The 21,536-nt window shown below is 49.6% G+C and overlaps 1 protein-coding gene across 2 annotated transcripts in view; it reads left to right on the forward strand.

Annotated features, from left to right (window-relative positions):
• Window positions 1-21,536, forward strand: part of WBP11 (WW domain binding protein 11) — a 149,029-nt gene that overhangs the window by 125,932 nt on the left and 1,561 nt on the right. For both annotated transcript variants that reach the window (XM_086958147.1, XM_086958154.1), the window contains exons 9-11: window positions 19,026-19,127; window positions 20,248-20,616; window positions 21,139-21,321. In XM_086958147.1, coding sequence (XP_086814273.1) covers window positions 19,026-19,127; window positions 20,248-20,616; window positions 21,139-21,321 — 654 coding nt within the window. The remainder of the gene's footprint in view (window positions 1-19,025; window positions 19,128-20,247; window positions 20,617-21,138; window positions 21,322-21,536) is intronic.

Raw genomic sequence — 21,536 nt, forward strand, 5'->3', positions numbered from 1 at the left:
TGGATAACAATGAGCGCCGACGGCTCAAAAGCACCCTGCACCCAGCCGCCCGAGTGCCGCTGACCTCTGTGTCCTATCCTACTTCCCCCCTTTGCCCTGAGCAAGTGATTAGGAGCCCAGCTCCCACAGCCACGTGGCCTGCTAGCCAGCAGCCACCAACCGAAGGCCCCCCTTCCCTCATTGGATATCATTGGGCCTACCTACCTCTGCACCCGGCCGCCCCTGTGCCGCTGGGAGTGAACTAACTGTACTTACCTGACCCTGGGGGACCCCTGAGTCTATACCCAGAACCTTAACTTCACCAACCAAGTACTCACCTTGAAACCGGTAATTTACTTACCTGCTATTGGATAACATTGACTCATTTTGACTGTGTGAAGTTTTGAAATCTAAAAATATCCACACAAAATCAGCCAAAGTCCGAATTTCAAAGTACTCACCTGTGATAGCCAGTACTGTACCTTTCAGCCCAGTATTGAACCGCAAAAGTAATCCCTAGCAGGGTTACTAGTACTCTGTATTTTCTCCATAGGAACCCATTGTCTGCTTTTCTATTAAATTTCTTCTAAGTGTCTACTTTTGAAAACTTGAAATATTCTTTAAAAATCACACGAAATACTGAAACGCAATTACCTACCTGTTTTGAGTTAAGATCCCACTGCTGGCCCTGGGAGACCAGCACTGGATTACAAAAGTAACGGGATTGTACTTTACCTGCAACCTGAATTTTTTCCCATTGAATAACATTCTCAGATTTCCATTGAAAAGTTTCTAAGTGTGAACTTTTAAAACCAGCTTCATATTCATGAAAATTCACTACAGTAACTAAAACGTTTTTGCTAATCTGGTTTCAGCTTAGACCCCAGAACTGAATCTAAGATCTAGTCCTGGGACTACTAAAGTAATCCATATAGTAACCAACTGTACTTACATGTGGAAAACCATTTGAGCTCAATGCTATAGTGTGTTTTAGGACTGTGTTGCTTACTGTCAATACTGTATTAATTGTGTGCACAAATTTTATTGCTCCTTTGCAAAGTAATTACATGAGAGAACTCGTAACAAGAAAAGTATATTTTTATAACTGTTGGTTCTAAAAATAAAACACGTATATCTGTGGATATAAAACCAATTGGCCTGGAGTTCAGTTCTTGAGTGTGTGAAACCTTTTGCTGACTGAGTGTGTACAACAAATGCTTTACACTGTTCTCTGGTACTGCCTTACTACTCGACCAAGCGACCACTTTGGAGAGTAAGGTCAGTTCTGACTTCAACCTCTGTTATGCCTCTTGGGTTGGTGGACTCTATACACACTGTACTTCATTCTAGTCCAGTATATATAGAGCCACTTTCTCACACTGAGCGTAACGATAATGTCCCTCTAACCTTTGGTTTTTCAGTGAAAATATACATTGTGTGTATATATATATATATATATATATATATATATATATATATATATATATATATATATATATATATATATATATATATATATATATATATATATATATATATATATATATATATATATATGTGTGTGTGTGTGTTTGTGCGTGTATATAGAATATGTTATGTATGTGTGTTTGTGGCCCCTAGATACATTTGGTGTTCCCTGGCGCAAGGAATGGCTTGCAGAAAGAGGTCTTACAAGGAGGGACACAACACCAGGCACACATACATAAATGCACACAGAAGTATTTAAACAAACCTACATGCACCCCCCTCCCACTGTCTGAAACTAACAGCACAGTAGGAAAGTGCCTCTTTTTGACATAGTTACTCTCCATTTTTGCCTGATAAATGATGTGATTACGACTGAAAGTGCTCTGGGTTCTTGCTAACGTCGTCCCCATTGCCAGAGCTCGTTGCTAAAACTGTACTATTGCCCTCCCAACTGGCAATACTTTTAGCACCCTCTGTAAGTCCCTAGTAAACGGTACCCTGGTACTTAGGGCCTGAGGTACTAAAGACAGTCCCTAAGAGTAGTAGCACAACTTTTGCCACCCCAAGGGACCCCTCACCAAGCCCATGCAAACTGCCATTGCAGGCTGTGTTTCTTGGTGGAGAGAAAAATGAAAACACAACATGTCGCACATCCCTGTGTGTCATGTCCCCTACCACTGCATTTGATACTTGTAGGTCACCCCTACAGCTGGCCTGACTGCCCTATGGCAGGATTTCAAGTACTACATGTTTGGGCATAATTGCATGAGCAGATATGCCCCTGTTCTGGGCAGTTCCATTACTGCCAGTACAAGTGACCAGAGAAGCCATTTTACACCATGTGCTGCACACTGATGAACATGAGCTCCCCAGCTACATAATGGCTTCCCAGAAAATAGAGATATTTTATATCAAACATCTTGTATTGGAAAAGCCACACTGATGCCAGTGTCAGATTTACTAATACATGCACCCAGAGGGCACCTTAGAGCCCCCCCTGAAAATCTACCAGCCTCTGACGGTGTTGCTGACTAGTGTCTGCCAGGCTGCCACCCGAGACACTGCTCTGACCTCCGAGGCAGAGAGGCTTTACTTTCGGGATGCCAAGAACAAAAGCCTGGCCGGGCAGAGGGTGTGCCTCCCCCCCCCCCCCCCCCCCCCCCCCCCTTTCCCTCCACTGGATGACCTGCCGATTAGCCTCTTTGGGCTGGCTACCTTTGTAATACAAATCTGGCTCCCCTCAAAGGGGAGGAAGTCGTTGTCCCTCCGCCCGGTGCCCAGGGCCTGTGTTCCTTCCCTAAAACTGTGTTGAAACTAAAGCCCAATTGGCATCTCTGGCCACCTGTCAGCCCCTAGTAAATGGTACCCTAGTTACCCAGGGCATGGTGACCAGAGAAGACACCTAAGGGCTGCAGCACTTATTGTGCCACACATCCCTGTGTACCATGCCCACAAAACCCACTGCCCTGGCATACATCAGCTACCCCTCTAGCTGGGTGCCCTATGCCAGTGGAGTGGGCACAGGTGCATGAGCCCTGTGCCCCTACAGTACCCAGGGCCATTCCTGGGCACTGTAAGTTTAGTGATGCCATTAAGAGTATATGGTGCTGGGAGGTTGTCATTACGAACTCCACAGCCCCATAATGGCTACTCTGAAGACTGACAAGTTTGATATCAAACTTCTCAGCACATTAAACCCGCACTGATGCCAGTGTGGGATTTAATGTACATTGCACCAGGGGGCATCTTAGAGATGCCCCCTGAAACCTAACCTACAATCCACGTCTGGTCTGAGAGCCTGCCTAAGGCTGCCACACAGTAGACATGTTGCTTGACCCCTGGGTGGAGAGTCCCCCGCTCTCCTGGGCCTGCAACAATGCACATCCTGGGCGAGGTGCTAGGTCTCCACACCCTGGATGGGCAGGGGGAAGCTTCAAAGGCCTGCCGTATTTTGTGAGCTTCTCCAGACCACTTGCTGTACTCAGCAACTGGCCCCCACCAGTTCTGATCCCCACTCTGGCGGGAAGACTGGCGGGAAACCCTACGTCAGGATGGGGGTGTGCCAGCCTGCGCTAACCCCACCCCTCAAGTGGGAGAGGCGAGGTGAAGCATGACCCCGGGCTCCAGCCATCTTGAAGATGAGGAGCCCTGCCCAATCACAGCTAGGCTCCTGCCCCCCTCCCACAGGAGAGGAGCAGGACAGGACAGGGACCTATTGGTCCCTGCCCTTGCTCTACCTGTAACTCCCCTAAACTTATTATTTAGGGGCACCCTGAACCTTCCTTCCTCAGAACCCTTTTTGAAAAACAAGAAAAAGAACAAGAAGGACAACCTGCCGTGCATATGCTAACAAAAGGACGACAACAACTGACTTGGCCTCAGCCCTGCCGGCCGGTTGATCCTTGAACCTGCTCCTGCTTAATACCGGCGTCTCCTGCGGGCAGCAACCTCAAGAACCCCAGAGGACCTGCCTGCCTTGACCCTCTTGGAGACTGGGACTCCCATGAGCTGAAGCTCTTTTCCAACAACAATACCCATGGTGCCAGCCAGGAACCACGAACCCAGCCCACTCTGCACCCGCCAAGCCCGGCCTGTGCCCAAGTGAACCAAGACGACGAGGAGGTTCCCTCTGCGACTGGTACCCGAAGTCCAGTGCCCCAAGACCCTCCTCGACGACCCAGACAATGCCTGCAGCCTCAGAACCAGGGACCCCTTCAACCGGGACCAGCTGAGGGTAAGATTTCCCAATGGCAAAAGACACCCCTGACCCGGCGCCCTACGGTCTCCTGTGCCTTCCTTTGGGGTACCTACCTCTTCTCCCAGATCCCTACTTACCTCTCGAAGTGGTGTTCGCACCGGAAGCATCTCCGTCCCGAGCCTGCAGCCTTTGTTCACTTGTGAACTTTCCCTTTGGATAACATTGAGCACCCAGCCGTCTGAGTGCTGGTGGAAGTGCAACTACTACCCTACTCTACTTCCCCATTTGCCCTTAGTAAGTGACCAGGAGCTCAGCTCCCACAGCCGCGTGGCCTGCCTGTTTGCAGCCACCAACCAAAGGCTCCCTTCCCTCCATTGGATTGCATTGGGCCTACTCTCTCTGCACCCGGCTGACCCTGTGCCACTGAGGGTGTAACAACTGTACCTTTCCAACCCTGGGAGACCCCTAAGTATATGCCCAGAACCTTAACGTCACCAGTCGAGTACTCTCCTGAAAGCCAATAACTCACTTTCCTTCCATGGGCTACCATTGACTGGTTTTCACTGAAATTTCTTCTAAGTGTGGAGTTTTGAAACTTTAAATATTCCTCTAAAATCAGCCGAATAACGATTTCCAAAATACTCACCTGGGATCAGGGGAGAAGCCAGTGCTGTACTTTCTAGCTCAGTACTGAACCACACAAGTAATCCTAACTGTACTTACCAGTTACCTGCATTTTTCCCATAGGAAACCATTGACTGTTTTTCTCTGAAATTTTGTCTGTGTTGATTTTTGCAAATTACAAATATTCTTTAAAAACCGACTACTGAAACGTAAATACTTACCTGTCTTAGGTAGAGGTCCCAGTGCTGAACCTAGGAGTCCAGTACTGGATTACAAAAGTAACAAGAACCTACTTTACCTGTGACTTGAATTTCCTATTAAAATTGATTATAGATTGCTTTAAAATTCAGAAACTTGCTATAGTTCTTCATTTTATATAAAAAGTTTCTAAGTGTCAACTTTGAAAATACATTTATATTCTTTAAAAATTACAAATGTAACCAAAACGCTTTTACTTAACTGTTTACAGCTTAGGTCCCGGGACTGAATCCAGGATCCAGTCCTGTAGTTAGAAAAGTAATCAACTGCATTTATGTAGAAAAACCCATTGAGCTCAATGTTAAATTGTGTTTAGGATTGTGTTACCTATTTCAACCTCAGTAACTATTGTACCTACCAAGTCTATTGCTTTTCTGCAAAGTAATTACCTAAAGTCACTCATATTGAGAAGTATATTATGATACCTGTTGGTTCTAAAATAAAACAACTATATCTTTTGATATAAAAACAATTGGCCTAGAGTTCAGTCCTTGAGTGTGTGCAACCTTTAGCTGACAGAGTGTGTACAACACATGCTTTACACTGTCCTCTGATACAGCCTTACTGCTCGACCAAGCTACCACTTTAGAGGCTAAGGTCAGATCTGATTTTGACCTCTGTTATACCTCTGTAGATTGGGGACTCTATCCACACTGTACCTTAGTATATATAGAGCCACTTTCTCACATGGAATGCTTAAAATATTCTAAGGCAGTGGTAATTACTCGGTCCACGTCCCAGTCCAGAGCAAACCACAAACTGGTTCTAACCGGCACCCAACATCTTGCCACAATCCACCACTTCATAAGTAAGATATACATCGTACAGTAGGATCAATTTAACATTACAATGATAATCTGCACAACATACATTTTCACAATCCTGTAACAGACCAATCTGCCCCCCACGTAATTTGTCGCTGCTCATACATTGATACACTCCCAGTTTATACCTCATCTGAGGCCAGTGCCCCTCCATCACCCAATGAGGAGAAGACTGTACCCCTTCTAGATTCATGGACCTCTCCAGAAGTCCCAGCCCCACTTCAATGTCCTCCTATGCCTTTTCGTCCTACCGGCAACTCTTCAGGCATACCTCCTGAGCCACTGCCCATTCAACCACATCAGCCACCCATTTTTCCAGACTAAGTCATTCATGTGTTTGTAACCCATCTCTTGGCCAATAATAACAGGAAATGCATGAACCTAATGTCCATTTTGGGACTCTTCTGCCTTCGGATGTCGACCAACAAAAGGGCAGCATTGTCCATCTCACAGGGAACTGCATCACCAACCTCACGCAAGTCAATAAATTACTCCAGTAGTCATACACATCAACACATTCCCATACTAAGTGCAAGACTGAGGCTGCCGGTGACTACATCTGTAGCATAAATCCGCTTTACCCGGATCTATTCTGTGCATTAGCACTGGTGTGACATATGTACGATGAAGGAAGCTTAAATGCAGAAGTTTGAAACTGCCATTACTCAAAACAGTCTTCACCAGTGCACACATCCTTTGCCAATGGGGATCCTCAAATGGAACCCCTTGTTCCCTCTCCCAGGCACCTTGTACTGTCAGTGCTTTATAACGATGGGATATCAAGTGGCTGCTCCTTCCTAGATCTAATGAGCATAGAAAAATAAGAGAGGTAACTGGGGGCACAGGAAATGATCCATATGTCCTGCACTATAGCTGCAATACTCGCATGTTGTAAAAATTGGCCTTAACCTAAGTGGAAGAATTCCCACACAGCTTCGAAGTATGTGAACTCCTCAGGAAACAGATCTCCCAGGAACTCACAACCACCCGCCCTTCAGGCGGTCAAGTCCACAGTAGCCCCTAGTCCTGTAAAGTGCAGGAGATCCTAGAAAACCAAATCTCGAGCAAATAGGGGCCCTGCCAAGAGCACTTTTAACAGCACGCTCCCCCAGTGAAGCAATATATCTGACTAAATATGGGACATATTCAACGTCCCTACCCCCACCAGCAATTGCTGACATAGAGAACTGTCTCCCATGTGCCCTCTACACTAAAAAAGAGTCACATGTTGTAATATTGCTCTATATCAGATACTGCTCGGCCTCCCCCTTACAACGGAAGTGACATGTGGACCCTAAATGTAAATGTATTTGAGCTTGTAAAGCGCACTGTTACCCGTAGGTTTCCTGGCGCTGTATAACGCTGGGGAACCCGTCCTGGCTTTCCCTGTGAGGTGGTCCCTACTGGGCACCCCCAAGGTGAAGCCAGGCATCCCCGGCGTTGATGGGGCCGTTTGTGTAGTTTAAGCAAGTTATTGCCCAGAGTTGCCGAGTGGGACCCATGGTTAGAGTGACACCGAAGGCAAGATTTTTCGAGCCCGCTGACATTGGCCCATAACCCTGCTGCGTCGGGAATTGAACCCTGGTCCCGGGGCGACCTCTGCTTCTGGGTCTGCCGCTTCTAACCCATCGTCCACATCAGCGATGTGAGGAAAGAATGCAGCATACGAAAGACATCATGGAGCAGTAAGTCAAAAGAATGCTGAACAGCATGCAGACAACAAGGCAGATACACAGTCATTGCAACCACCACATGACTCCTAACAGAAGTGGGAGGGAATTTCAGAATTGCACTGATGAGCTTAGGCCCTCAATCATCTTTGTTATGCTTACGCATTTGTGGGGGTATGTGCTATGACCACTCCCAGATATCTGAATGAGTCAGACTCCCAACGAAGGTAGCTCTGCCGTTAGCCAGAGGATCCTGCGGGAAAATTAGGAACTTTCCGTGATTAAGGCAGAGTCCTGATAGTTACCCAAAAGCTATTAAGTTTGACAACAGGATGGGTAGAGACTGCTGAATAGAGGAGAGGTAAACAAGTGTCGTCCACATATAGGAACACTAAGTGGATGGTACTTCCCACCAGCTGGGGCCTGTGAAGGTAACAGCGGCGGGGTCGTGTGTGTGTGAATTTCTACAGACAAAGACAAGTGAAAATGAATTATTTAATTTTTCCTCATGTTCGTCTGTCGAAATCCCCAGCCACTCTACCCTTCTGCTCTTACCTGCACGGCCCGCGGTTGCTTCTCATCCCAATCCCCTACTCTCCTACTCTGACATATTCTGTGGATCTTGACTGCATGGGCTCCAATGCTACCGCACATAAGAGTGGGGACAATGGACATCCCTAGCGTGTGCACCTACCTACTTCCACAGGCTAGAGCATTGCCCTTCCACCCTCACCTTGGCTGTGGGCTACATATATAGTAATCGTACCCATGCACAAAATTGGGCTCTGAACCCTATAGTTTCCAACACCTGCATAAGATAAACTCATTTAACTGTATCGTAGGCTTTAGCTATGTCTATTGACACCAATGGCAGTTCTCCATCCCAACCTTCCACTTCATGCACTTCATGCATCACATGATGCAGATTCATGGATGTACTGCAGCCAGGCATGAATCCACATTGATCTTTGTGTATTAGGCAGTGATGGCCGGGCATAGTCTGAGGGCTAGCATTTTACAAAGTATTCTAGTGTCTGTATTAATCGTAGTGAGAGGCCTATAGACCAAGTGATCTAATGGGTCCGCTCCGGGCTTCAGCAGCATTATAATGCAGCTTTCTTTCATAGATGGAGGAAATAGTCCCCTCTGCCTAGCCTACAAGTATACTTCCAAAAGATGTTGGGTGAGTAATGTCTGGTAAAATTCGGCCCAGACTTAATCACATCCCAGCGTTTTGCCTGGGCGGTAGTTGCCTAACGCCGCGCAAACTTTCTCCAAACTGACGACCACCTCCAAGTCACGAGTCCTGGGTCTCCCAGTCACGGTAGCAGCAAGGATGCTAAAACTGTTTTAACAGACACGCTCAAGGACGGAGCGGGTCTTGATAGGCCTGTTCAAAGTATGTTTTGAAGGTGTCCACTATACCCCTATAAGTATAAACCTCACTGCCATGTGGAAAACAGAGGTGTAAGTTAACCAGTTAAGGAGTGTCCCTCCAAATAATACAGGCAAGGAAGTGCCCGGTTCTTTCTCCTTCCCGAAGGAGAAGTTGGAGGCACGTTTTGAGCGTATACCTTTCCCGCTTATCCCAAACGTCTTAGTCTGATAGCAGGAGATGCAACTCCTCCTGCCGCCCATCTCCACCCTCTGCCGAGCCCATGCACGTTTATATTACCTCTGGAGAAGCCCCGACTGTAGGGGGCCTGCACCCCGCAAAATAAGCAGATACAACGTCCCCTGAGCACCCATGGCCTCCGATTTTGTTGCATCGGATTGCGTCATAGACCCATTGAGCTCAAAGAAGTCTGTGTCAGACAGGATTTCTCTACCTTCGGGATCCTGCAAGACCATCTCCGTACCCTGCCCAATCAAATTCACAGCAGACTGATATGATATGACAAATAGCGAAAGGGATGTGGCACCTCGATAATGTCTGGGCCACCTCAATAATGTCTGGGCCACCTCAATAACGTCTGGGCCACCTCAATAACGTCTGGCCCACCTCAATAACGTCTGGCCCACCTCAATAACGTCTGGCCCACCTCAATAACGTCTGGCCCACCTCAATAACGTCTGGCCCACCTCAATAACGTCTGGCCCACCTCAATAACGTCTGGCCCAACGAGGCGGTCATAAGAATCAGGTCTAGCCTGCTATAAGTACAGTGCGTCGGGGAGGTGCAAGATAAGTCCGTGGCAGAGGGATGTTGATCTCTTCAGACATCACAGAGACATTTTAGAGACAGTCATTTTATATTTAGCGTGCTGACGCTGTGGATGCCTATCTAGCGACCCATCTGTCAGGCAATTAAAGTCCCCTGTCCACAGTACCCGAGCACAGGTGAGATACTGTCCCGCACCTTTGAGTAGAAGGCCTAGTCGCCTATATTGGGCCCATAGGTATTTAATAGTATCACCTCCTCCCCCGCAAGTCTGCCCTGAATCTGTATGTATTGCCCTATCCATATCTGCATCCATGTAAGTCAGTGTGTAGGGAACCCCTGGAACTAGAACTATCCAGATGAGTACCCCGTGGGAGAAGGTGGAATAATTAGCACTGTACACCTGGACCCTCCACTTTTTGCCCTGCTTGGTCGCTTCTCCGCCTGAAAGGTGAGACTCCTGCAAACATGCAATATCCATTTTGCGTCTCTTATTGCAGGAGTGCACCCTGTATCATTTTTTTTTTATTTTTTTTTTTAATTTTTGAAAACCTTTATTGAAATCAGAACACACAGCTTTTCAGCCTGACATCCCGGAGGCAAGGCAGCAGGAATAACAGGAGAGAAATAGTGTCAAACAATTAGGACATAGTCGTCGAAGGTTGATTTTATATTAAGAGGAATACAACAACAAGGCGCCCGCGGGCGCGAAAGTGGCAATGTGAATAGTGTGACGCTGGGTGTATGGGACGGGTAGGGGAAAAAGGCAGGGAAACGTGCATCAAGGATAGATTGCAGAATGCGAAGGAGGAGGGAGGGGGAAGGTAACAGGAGAATACAGTACAATAGAGCTCAGTTGGTGTCGCAGGCTAGGGAGACACATTATCATGCTGGCTGATTGATTCAGGCGGTAAGCACACATCTCCCCTGTACTCATTCCATGCTCCCCAAATTTTAGTCCAAGTTCGAGGTCTCCCTCTGGCCACATAGACCGTCTTCTCCCTGAACATGCACCAGTCCATGTTGGCCTTCCACTGTACCAGCAGGGGGGCCTCGGACGCACCCCACCTCTGGGCTATGTCCCTCTTAGCTACCATGTTCCCAAGGGTAACCCACCTAGTCTGCGCAACATTGTGATCGGAAGGCTCCCATACGTTCAGAAGGCATCGACGGGCCTCAGCGTGAGCAGCCACGCCAGTCACCTCCTCCATAACGCGGTGCACTCTTCTCCAGTAGGAGGCGATCACCGGGCAGTCCCAAAGGATGTGCAAGAAAGTGGCAAGAGCTCCACAGCCCCTACGACAGAGACCGTCAGGCGAGAAACCCATGTGCATCAATCGGGGTCCTGTCATATACACCCGGTGCAGAATCTTAAATTGCACGAGGCGAAGACGGGAAGAAATGGCAACCTCCTTAGGGGAGGAAACTGCGCTCTGCCAATCCTCATCGTCCAATTCAAGGCCATCCGCCACCCACTGGTCTCTCAAACTAAGGAGGAGGTCCGTGCGCACATTGATTAATTTTTTATACGAGAGGGAGATTGCGCTGTCCGGTATGTGCCCATCCAGTATCCTGTCTTCCAGAGGGGAACTCTCGGGAATGACGCCGTCCGGCGGGGAGGCCGAAAGCAGCGCGTGTCGCAGTTGGGCGTAGCGAAAAAACTCCGTCGCGCCCAGCTGGTATTCGGTTTGTAACTGGGGGAAGGTCTTAATTGATCCCTTGGAAAGCATATCATCAACCCTGCTGATGCCGATAAGGTCCCACTTATCAAAGCCCTTGGTGTGCCATAGTCTACCCGGGATGTCGGATTCAAAGAGGGGAGTGAACCTCGTGAGTCTGCCCTGCCACCCTTGTGCCTTATTAACCGCCCGCCAAGTGCGGACCGCCGTACGGGTGGGGCCCGTCAACCGTCGGTCAAAAGACTTCGAGTATAGGGCCCGATAATAGTTACCATCGCCCATCAGCCATCTATCCATGGCATAGCCGGGGCTCCCTACTGGGCCATAGAAGCCGTGGTTGAGGGCAGCTAGTTGCGAAGACCAATAATAACGGCGCACATCTGGGAGGGCGATGCCCCCGTCGTACCAGGGGAGTGTGAGTTTGAGAAAGGCAACGCGGGGCCGACCCTCCCAGAGGAGGGTCCGGAGAAGGCCTTCAAGATCACGAAAGTAGCGCGCCGGGACCGGGTCCTGAGCGTTTTGTAGCGCGTATAGGAACCTGGGCAGGGCCATCATCTTGAATAGAGCGGCACGGCCAAGAAGGGAGAGCGGCAGTTTACGCCAGCTGTCCACATCACGCCGTAACCGCTGAAGAGGAGGGAGTAGATTTTTGTCATGCCTCAACTTGGGATTACCAGAGATGTAGATGCCCAGGTACTTGAAGCCGCGCGTGGCAATCTGAATCCTGCAGCCTCTGGGGAGGCGTGGAGTATCCCCCTTGAGGACATATAGGGAGGACTTGGCCCAGTTGATAATCAGGCCAGAGTACCGCCCGAAAAGTCTGATCACATCACAGGCCACAATGAGGGACCTGCAGGGGGAAGTCAGATAGAGCAGGATATCATTGGCGTACAGGGAGACCCTGTCTTCGAAGCCAGGGGCCCATGTAATGCCTCGCAGGTCAGGATGCGCACGCAGTAAAGCTGCAAGCGGTTCAAGGGCCAAGGCAAACAGAAGGGGCGACAGGGGGCAACCCTGTCTAGTACCCCGACGTAGGGGGAATGGCGCCGACAGGCGACCGTTGACCGTAACATTAGCCATCGGGTCCGCATACAAGAGCTTCACCCAGCTCACAAAGACCGGCCCGAACTCGAGTTTGGTCAGCACTGCCCAGAGGTATGGCCACTCGAGCGAGTCGAAGGCCATAGTGGCGTCGAGAGACGCCAGGACAGCCGGCTCTTCGAGAGTGTGGGCCCTGGCCATGACACCATGGAGGCGACGCAAATTGAGGGCAGTGTTTCGGTGGGGGATGAATCCCGACTGGTCGGGGTGCATGAGGTCGCTAATGACGCCAATCAAGCGGTTGGCGAGCAGCTTGGCGAGGACCTTGGGCTCCACGTTAAGGAGAGAGATAGGACGGTACGATCGACAGACGTTCCGTGGCTTACCCTCCTTGTGGGTGACCACGATGGTAGCTAGTCGTTGATCCAGGGGGAGACGGCCTCTCTCAAAGGACTCCAAGAACATTTTACGAAGGTGCGGGGAGATCGCGTCCGAGCGGATTTTATACAGTTCCACCGGTATGCCGTTAAACCCGGAGGCCTTTCCGGTCCGTAGGGAGCGGATCGCAAGGTCAATCTCGTCAGCGGTGATGTCTCTATCCAGGTCCGCTCTCTCTTCCTCGGAAAGGCAGGGTAGGTCAATATCCGAGAGGAAGGCCGATGAGTCCGCCTCCGAAAAGTCTGAGGCAGACTCATAGACCCCCTGAAAGTAGCCAGCGAATGAGTCAACGATAGCACTAGGATCCGTAAGGACCACACCGTCATCCCCGAGGAGTTCGGGTACCACACGGCTGGCCATCTCCCTTCTGTCTAACCAAGCCAGCAACTTCCCGGCCTTATCGCCCACGTCGTAGATTCGGCCTCGCTGTTCCTTGGCCAGGGCGAGGGCGGCATTAGTAGCCAAGGCATGGTACTCCGCTTGTTTCAGCGAGAGGGTATGGAGGACAGAGGGGTCCGGCTCGGGCCCCAGCTGGGCCTCGAGTCGCAGTACTTCCTGCTCGACCACCAGCATGTCAGAATCCCTCGTCCGGCGGGTCTCAGCGATGAGCGCCTGGGCCTCGCCACGGAGCACCGTCTTGAAGGCTTCCCAGAGTGTAACGGCCGACCTCACCGAGCCCACGTTCTCGGAGAAGTAAAGATCAATGGCCTTAGCCAGGAGGGAGCGGGTTTTGAAATTCCGGAAATACCACGGATTGACCGGTCGTTCCGACAGGACCACTCCAAAGTCAAAGGAGACCCATAACGGGGAGTGATCAGAAATACCCTGCGCCAGAAAGCGGGCTTCGGAAACGGCCAGTGCGTCCGAAGCCAATGTGAGGACATAGTCGATGCGAGAGACTCCCGTGTGCTCCCGATAGGAAGGAAAATTGACGGAGCGTGGGATGCAGAAGTCGCCACCCGTCCACCAGCCCCATGGACTCGAGAAAGGATAGCAGCCACATCTGCGGGCCACGTAGGTCGCGGGGCGGTTGGCGATCAAGCAGACCGGAGCAAACTGAATTAAAGTCACCCCCCACTATCAAACGACCAGCCGGCATAGACCAGATGGCACCACTAAGGTCCTGAAAGGTACTAGATTGGAGCCCCGGGGGGACATACACAGAAAACAACGTGAGGGAACGCCCTTCCCATCTACCAGCCACGGCGGCGTACCGCCCCCTGTCATCAATCAAGGTGGTCTCTATCTCCAGGGGAAGGGACGCGCACACGAGGATGCCCGCCCCCCGGGAGCCGGAAGAGAACCCCGAGTGTGCCACCATTTTGTAACCCTTACGATTCAGAGCTTTACAAGCGTTGCCCACCAAGTGCGTCTCCTGAATATCTGGCATGTGCCGTTTAATCAGTTGTATCACCACCCCTCTCTTGATTCGGTCACCCAACCCGTTAACATTCTAACTGAGAATCCTTAACATCCTACCCCCCATCCCCCCACTGCCCGCCCCACCCAATGCCCAAAGACACCCGCATCAGAAACAGTTCAGGAGCACCAATGTCCCATTGCCACACAAGAGAAAGAAAGGAAAAAACAACACACAGAATAACTGTACCCAACAAACCCCCCACCCTGCACCCCTGCAATAGACTAAAAAGCCCCCCCAACCAGCAGTGTGCCTGTCGCCCCATTAACTACTCTACGAAAGACCCAGAGGAGTAAGGAATCCCCGCGAAATCGTCCCGCCGCCCACCATGTAAATGAAGGAGAGATCATTAAGTAACAAAACACCAGTCCGGCGGTCATTCGAGGCGGGGGTAGCATCAGCTCCTAGTTCAGTCTCGCCGCTCCGCTCCGCCCGAGGCGCCTCCAACTTCATCCTCTTGCTCGTCACGCGCAGGCGAAACAGTGTCCAGCCATTCACTGACATTTTCAGGATAGTCAAAAAAGAGGGCACGTCCCTTGTGTTCAACACGGAGTTTCGCAGGGAACATCATGGAGTACTTGAGACCCAAGTCTCTGAGGCGTCTCTTCACCCCCAAGTAGCTCAGGCGCTGACGCTGCACCATCCTGGTGAAGTCCGGATAAAAGTGCACCTCCGCATTTTGGTAGTGAAGTGGTCCATGCGATCTGGATGCTTGGAGGATCGCGTCTCGGTCTCTGAAGTTGAGGAGGCGCGCCACAATCGGTCGCGGCGACGCTCCAGTTTTCGGCGGGCCCCCCGGTACACGGTGGGCACGCTCCACTGAGAAAAAATTACTCAGTCCAGAGGGCGCCAAATGAGTCTTAACCAAGTCCTCCACAAATAGGTCAGCTGCGTCATTCTCGGATCCCTCCGGTACCCCTACTATGCGGACGTTCTGCCGCCTGGCTCGCCCCTCAAAGTCCTCCAGCCGCCTTGAGAATAGATCAGCGGTCGTCCGCAGGTTGCGGACCTCAGTCTGTAGCTCGGAAACGTCCGAGGTTAGGCTGGCGGTCTTGATGTCGAGAGCCTTCACACGCTCGTTGGTCTTGCCCAAGTCGGCCCTAATGAGGGTGATATCAACAGCCATGGAGTCCACTTTATGAGTCAGGGTCTCGTGCTGCTGCTGCATGTCGGCACGGAGGCTAGTAATGGCACCCATGATGTCCACGAGGGTGGGGTCCGATCCATCCGGCGGGCTAGTCGACGGGGTCCCTTTAGAGACGGCCCCAGATGTAGGTGGCGACTTGAGGTTCACGTATCGCTCCATGCGATTGTTCTGTGTTTGCGACTTGCCCCGACCACCTTTATTCGATGCCCTGTCCGGATCACCTCTGCCCGCCATGATGGGTACGTGAGAACAAAGGCGAGGTGGCAACAGATCTGGGTCCACAGCCGAGAGGCAGACGGATCAAGAAGGCAAGACCAGGGTGCCGAAGGCTCAAGCAGGAGCACAGTTACTTCACCAACGAAGGCGGCAGGCGGGCAGTACGCAGTCCGATCGTGCGAAGTGACGAAGTCCGGAGGGACAATGGCACCGTCACGGAGCGGAGTTCAGCTCGACGTAACTTTGCTCAGGATCCACCGATTCGGAAGCCGATTGCAGTCCCCACCTCAGTAGGCCACCAGCATTACAATTCCACCAACGTGGACCAGGATTTCAGGCAGGATAGTTGCGGTGGGTCGGACGGTCCACGGAGCTCCGAGCTTACGCGGCCATCTTGGTCGCCCGCGAAGCTCCTCCACCTGTATCATTTTTAATAGAAACCTGGTCCCTGCACATTCCAAGTAAGGAGCTTAAATACCCCTGCGGCACACATTGTGAATTAACCCTTGCTGGAATAATTCTAATGTCTCCCCTTTGACATAATGGAAATAGCTCAACACAAAACCCCAATAAGACCTGATTCGAACATAACCCTTCCCATACCAACAATGCTTACAAGTTCACAAAACTCATTGCATCTGGACGCTCGGTCCTCTCAACTCCTGCAGTTCCTTAACTGTGTGGGAGTGCACACCCAATTCACATCTTCTAGCCCATCAACGGTGTGCCCTTTGACCAAGTACGCCCATCTGAGGGGGTCCATGGAACAATTAAAAGTCTGGTTGCCAATATCCAAGTCCCCTGGCACTCTATAGTGTACCTCAGGGTGATGGTGGGTCAGCCTAGTCCAGCTCCATGCCAGTCCTGTCACAGCCAGTTATCCATTGAGGCACCCCGGCAACTGTCACCCCTAGGGAGGACCTACTCAAACTGGGTCTTCAATGTGACCGGGACCGCATCCACTGACCTGGGCTGCTGTCCTATCGTAATGTAAGTCTGGTGCATCTTTACTTCTCTCCCAAAGCGCTGCCTCTTTATGGACCACACCATGGCATTCAAGGTGAGTGCAAGCTGCTCTCAGCCTCCTCCATCAAACTGTGATTGCCGCCAACACAGCCCGCCTGGCCCACTCCAAACTGCCCTTTCCCACACGGCTGCCCAAGGCTCAGGCTAGCTGATCGGAATGGGGCACAGATGTACAGTGTTAGACGGGGGCCACAGCTGATGCATTGTGAGGCATTCGGCAGCCGATGAGCCAAGTTGGCGCCATAAATCCGTCTGAGCAGGCTGCCAATATCACCGCAGCCACCCCCTGTGAAGTATGCCCCCACCAGTCCTCCGACCACACTGCCTGCCCCAAGAGTCTCACGCTGCAGGCGCGACATCTTCCTCATGGGGCCCTAATCACCCCCACCACAATCAGTTTGCCCCAAACAGCTGTTAGTGGCAGGAGTTTTTCGACCCGACTGCGCACAGGCTGCATCCCGCACCCATTGCACAGCCAGCAATCAGAAAATGTCAAAGGCCCAATTTGCTCCCTGGGTCCAGCAAGTTTTTTCAGGGGGGCATTGACATGCAGCTGTGGCCCAGATTATTACCAGGGCATCAGGCGTTAACCAGGATTATCGAGTAGGAGCTCCCTAAAGGCGTGTTTAGGTGGCCATCTTGGCTAGCCTTATCCCTCCAATTACAAATGTTTAAAAAAAGATTGAGCTAGACTGCCAAGGCCAGACTTATTAGATTTGCCAATGCTTGTTTACTTTCCTAATGTTTGTTTGCATCATCATACCTTCCTACCATGACCATCTGTTACCCTATTGTACAGCTGTTTCCATTTAGTTTTCTTTCAAGTAATTCTTCTACTTTACTATTCAGGGAGTCTTTCTTCCTCTCATCTGAAATAAGTGATGTCTTGGCTTCGTATAAATCTGTGCCAGAAAATGCCAATCAAAGAATCTTGAGTTATTAACTGGAAGTTCCTTAGAAATGGGCTTGAAAACTTGCAGCATTATTTCTAAGGATGGCTTTGGTTCACCACCAGTGGAGACTTGTCTTTAAGAAATCAAATTTGATAGGACAAGCCAGTCCTAGTAACCTTGAAAATGTGTGTTCCTTGTACTTACATTCAGAATTGTATATCCGTAAAAGAAGCAGATTTATTGGCTACACTGTGTCAACAGCATAAATAACAAAGCCCATATATATATATATATATATATATATATATATATATATATATATATATATATATATATATATATGATATCCACTGCACTCTCGCTGCTCTCCAGTTACACCCGCACTGCACAGAACTGCGCATGCATTCTACGAAAGATTGAGCATGTTTCATCTTTTTAGAGGCACTGGAAAGGAATTAACTATTGAGATTTTTTTTGTTTAATCTTCTTCTATGGAAACTGACATTCTCTCCCAGGTAACACAGCTCTACTGTACTTTAAGAAAGTGTAGTAATATGATATGTTTTTGGTCTGGTTGTCAAAGCAGCCTGTGGCCAACCACTGGTGGGCAGAGACATTGTCAATAAGTAGTGAGTAAAAGGCAAAGAGAGAGAGCATGAGCCACAGCTGGTGCTTTTTTGTGTGCAAATTGTTTAATTTAAAATGTATTACAACATAAAAGGTATCTTCTGTCATGTTACTCAAGTTAGTAAAAATAATAACTTTGTGTGTGAGATTAAAAAAGCATTTGGGCAGTTTTAACACTTGTCGCAGTTCTCTATTATTCCTGGTTAGAACACACCTAGTAGGAGCACAGTGAATACTTCCATTTCTTCTGATTTGTCAGATATCCCATAATGGTGGTCATGTGGCTCAGCCCTGACAAATGCCTTTGTTATGTATGGACTCCGGGTTGATTTAAAGGAATTAACTGGGGAGCTGTTCTGAAAAAGCATTACAAGGCTTGTAACAAGAGCTCAAAATTATAAATTTGGTGCAAAAACTCCTTGTTGTATACAAAGGTGTAAGAGGCCATCCCGATATTGGGAGGGGAGGGGGTCATTAGTGTTTATTTCCTGAAATCCCTGGAAGATGCCAAGAGAGTCTCTCTTGCCAGCTTTTGGAGAGAGAGATCATGTGCTTACAATCACAGTAGGAAAAAGGACGGTACACTGAGATATCTGAGCTGAACCTCAGTCTTCTATACAAATGTATCCTCCTGCTTGTCCTTGAGAGAAGGTTCCCTGGATGCAATTCACATTTAACTCCTTTTTCCTAATAGACCTCTTCTGAGGTCAGTTTCCCGAGGGTACTTGTGCATTTGGAATAGATATATACGGGATTTATCCCATGCTGCTTGGTGCCTTCAGTTGCGGCCTACCAGACCCCCTTCAGTACATGTCTTGATCAAGGTCTTAGTCTGTGCCTTTTGTCATTCACAACAGGTCTTAGTGTTCGCTTCAATGAGTCTGCAGAGAAGTCTCAGAAGAAGAAGAAGAAAGTGAAAGAGCTAACCCCACTGCAGGCAATGATGTTGAGGATGGCAGGTAAAACAGAAACTGCTGAAACATATCTGTGAACAGCTTCTCACCTCTCCTGACTCTTACATTTTATGTTCAACTCGGATATATCTAGCCCCTGGCTCTCTTCTTCTCCTCTTCACCTCTCTCCCTCTTACCAGTCTCATCAGTCAGTTTTTCCATTTCTTCCACCCATCCCTCTTTCTCTCCCTTTCTATCTTTGCTCACCCTTCACCTCTCTCGCTCTTCCCTACATTCCAGCTCTTCTCCATATTTCCACTTCTCTCGTCCCATTTCTATCTCTTCCCTGAACTTTCTTCTCTCTCTCCCTCTTATGCAGCTCTTACCTCTTCTGTATCTTTTCACCAATGGTCCACTGTCACTTCTCCAACCTCACTAGCATTTTCTACCATCCTTTCTTTTTCCTCTTTTCCTTTTCTCATTGTGTTGCCTGCTTCCTCTTACATACTTTGTCTCATTTCTTTACCTCCCATTTTTATCTTTTTTCTCCACCTTCTTGGTATCTACCTGCTCTTACCTCTGTCCAGATATTCTATCCTGTTCTTCTCACTTTTTCCCATTTTGTTTTCCTCTTTATTCTTTATTGGCTTTCTTTTTCATCCAACCCTGTCCCCTTTGATAGCTTCCTTCTAATTCCCTGCTTCCCTCGGTCCTGCACCCCTTTCACTGTGCCATTTAGCCCCACCCTTGCACCATAGACCTCTAACCAATTCCCACTGTCCCTTTCAAAGCCTTTCCTCTGCCATCCCCTTAATCTGTAACCTTCCTCTGCTTGTCTGCACACGCTTATTTCCCTTTTGCTTTGTCTCTGCATCTGTTGCCCTTGTTCCTTTTTAACTTCTCCTGCACCTTTCCCTTCTGTCTGCTCTCTGCCTTCCTGCCACCATCTTGCCCTTGTGCATTCCCTATTTCCTATCTCCCTGTCTCCTTTCCTTCCTTGTCCAGTTTCTCTTCATGCCAGTCCCCTTTCTAGAAATCTGCCTTTAACGCCTTGTTCCCCCTTTCATGTTCCTCACTCGCCTCCTGGGTACCCTGTACCGCTTTGTCCCTTGGATTCCCCTTGTGTCTCCCTCTTTGCCCTGTAAATCCTTGTCTCATATTTCTTCCTCTCTATCCCTCTCTGCAGGACAGGAGCTCCAGGAAGATGATGATGACCAGGACATGGATGAATATTCAGATGATGATGACGATGATGATTCTGATGACAGCGACGAGTCAGAGTCTGAAGAAGCCCCACGTCACATAGAGGAGACTCGTCCCCAGTCTGCCCCAGCAGCTGCTGCTACCCAGGCTCCAGCTACTACACAGACTCCAGCCCCGGCTCCAGCCACCACTCCTGCCCCAGCTGTAGCAACTGCTCCACAAGCCCAGCATCCACACCCATCACAGATGCAGATGCCACGATTGCATGCACCTCCACCATTGGGCATCCCACCAGCACCTCCTCTCCGTCCCCCAGGACCACCGAGCGGCCTTCCCCCTGGTCCTCCCCCAGGTAACAAAACAATGATGATGATGGTCTGCGATAGCTCAGTGTTTGAGTGGTGCCATGTGCACCTTTGTCATGCGGTTGGTTGTTGACTTCCGTCTCTGGGGAGAGATCTCCATCTGTTGGCGTAGCCCATGGGACAGGTCATTAATGTAGTGTCTCACCTCCTCACTCTCCTCTAATCTCAGTCACTGGCGTAGTACCTCTTCACGATCCCACCCATGATTAATTATCCTTTGCTTAAGCACTCTATCTCTCATTCCAGAACACACAAAATGTTTGGGCATTGGGTACTGCTAACCAAGAAATGGCGAACATTGGTCGGTGTCCCTTCGTTTCTGTCTCTGAGTCCTATGATAGGGCCTTGTAGCCTCTGGATGCCTATCTCCAGAGACTACCTGTGGGACCCGTAGCTGCTTCTTTATTGATCCTAGAAAGTAAGCTTGCACTCCCTTACTGCTGCCTCTCAGCCAGGCCCCCTGCCCTTCAGTGCCTCCTTTCTGCCTAATTTTGCTTTTTTCTCTTCAGGTGCTCCTCCGTTTCTTAGACCTCCGGGAATACCTGGACTACGTGGCCCTCCACCACGACTGTTGCCTCCAGGTCCACCCCCAGGCCGGCCCCCGGGACCACCTCCCGGGCCCCCTCCAGGTCTACCGCCAGGGCCTCCTCCAAGGGGACCTCCACCTCGACTTCCACCTCCTGCACCTCCAGGTATAGGTTTTGCTTTTTATATAGTGATTCAAAATGTATTTCTTGTATTTGTAAGAGCTTTAAATAACTGTATTCACTCATTATACAGGTTATCAGAGTCTATAAAATCTGTATAACTAAAGTAAGGCGCTGCTGTAACCTACATAATCTGTGTAGCATGGGGACCTTGTAAGATCTATATATCCTGGAAAAAAACTCTTGCTGTTTGAAACTGT

Source organism: Lissotriton vulgaris, chromosome 1_1 (assembly GCF_964263255.1).
Source record: "Lissotriton vulgaris chromosome 1_1, aLisVul1.2, whole genome shotgun sequence".
In the NCBI taxonomy this organism is placed as follows: Eukaryota; Metazoa; Chordata; class Amphibia; order Caudata; family Salamandridae; genus Lissotriton; species Lissotriton vulgaris.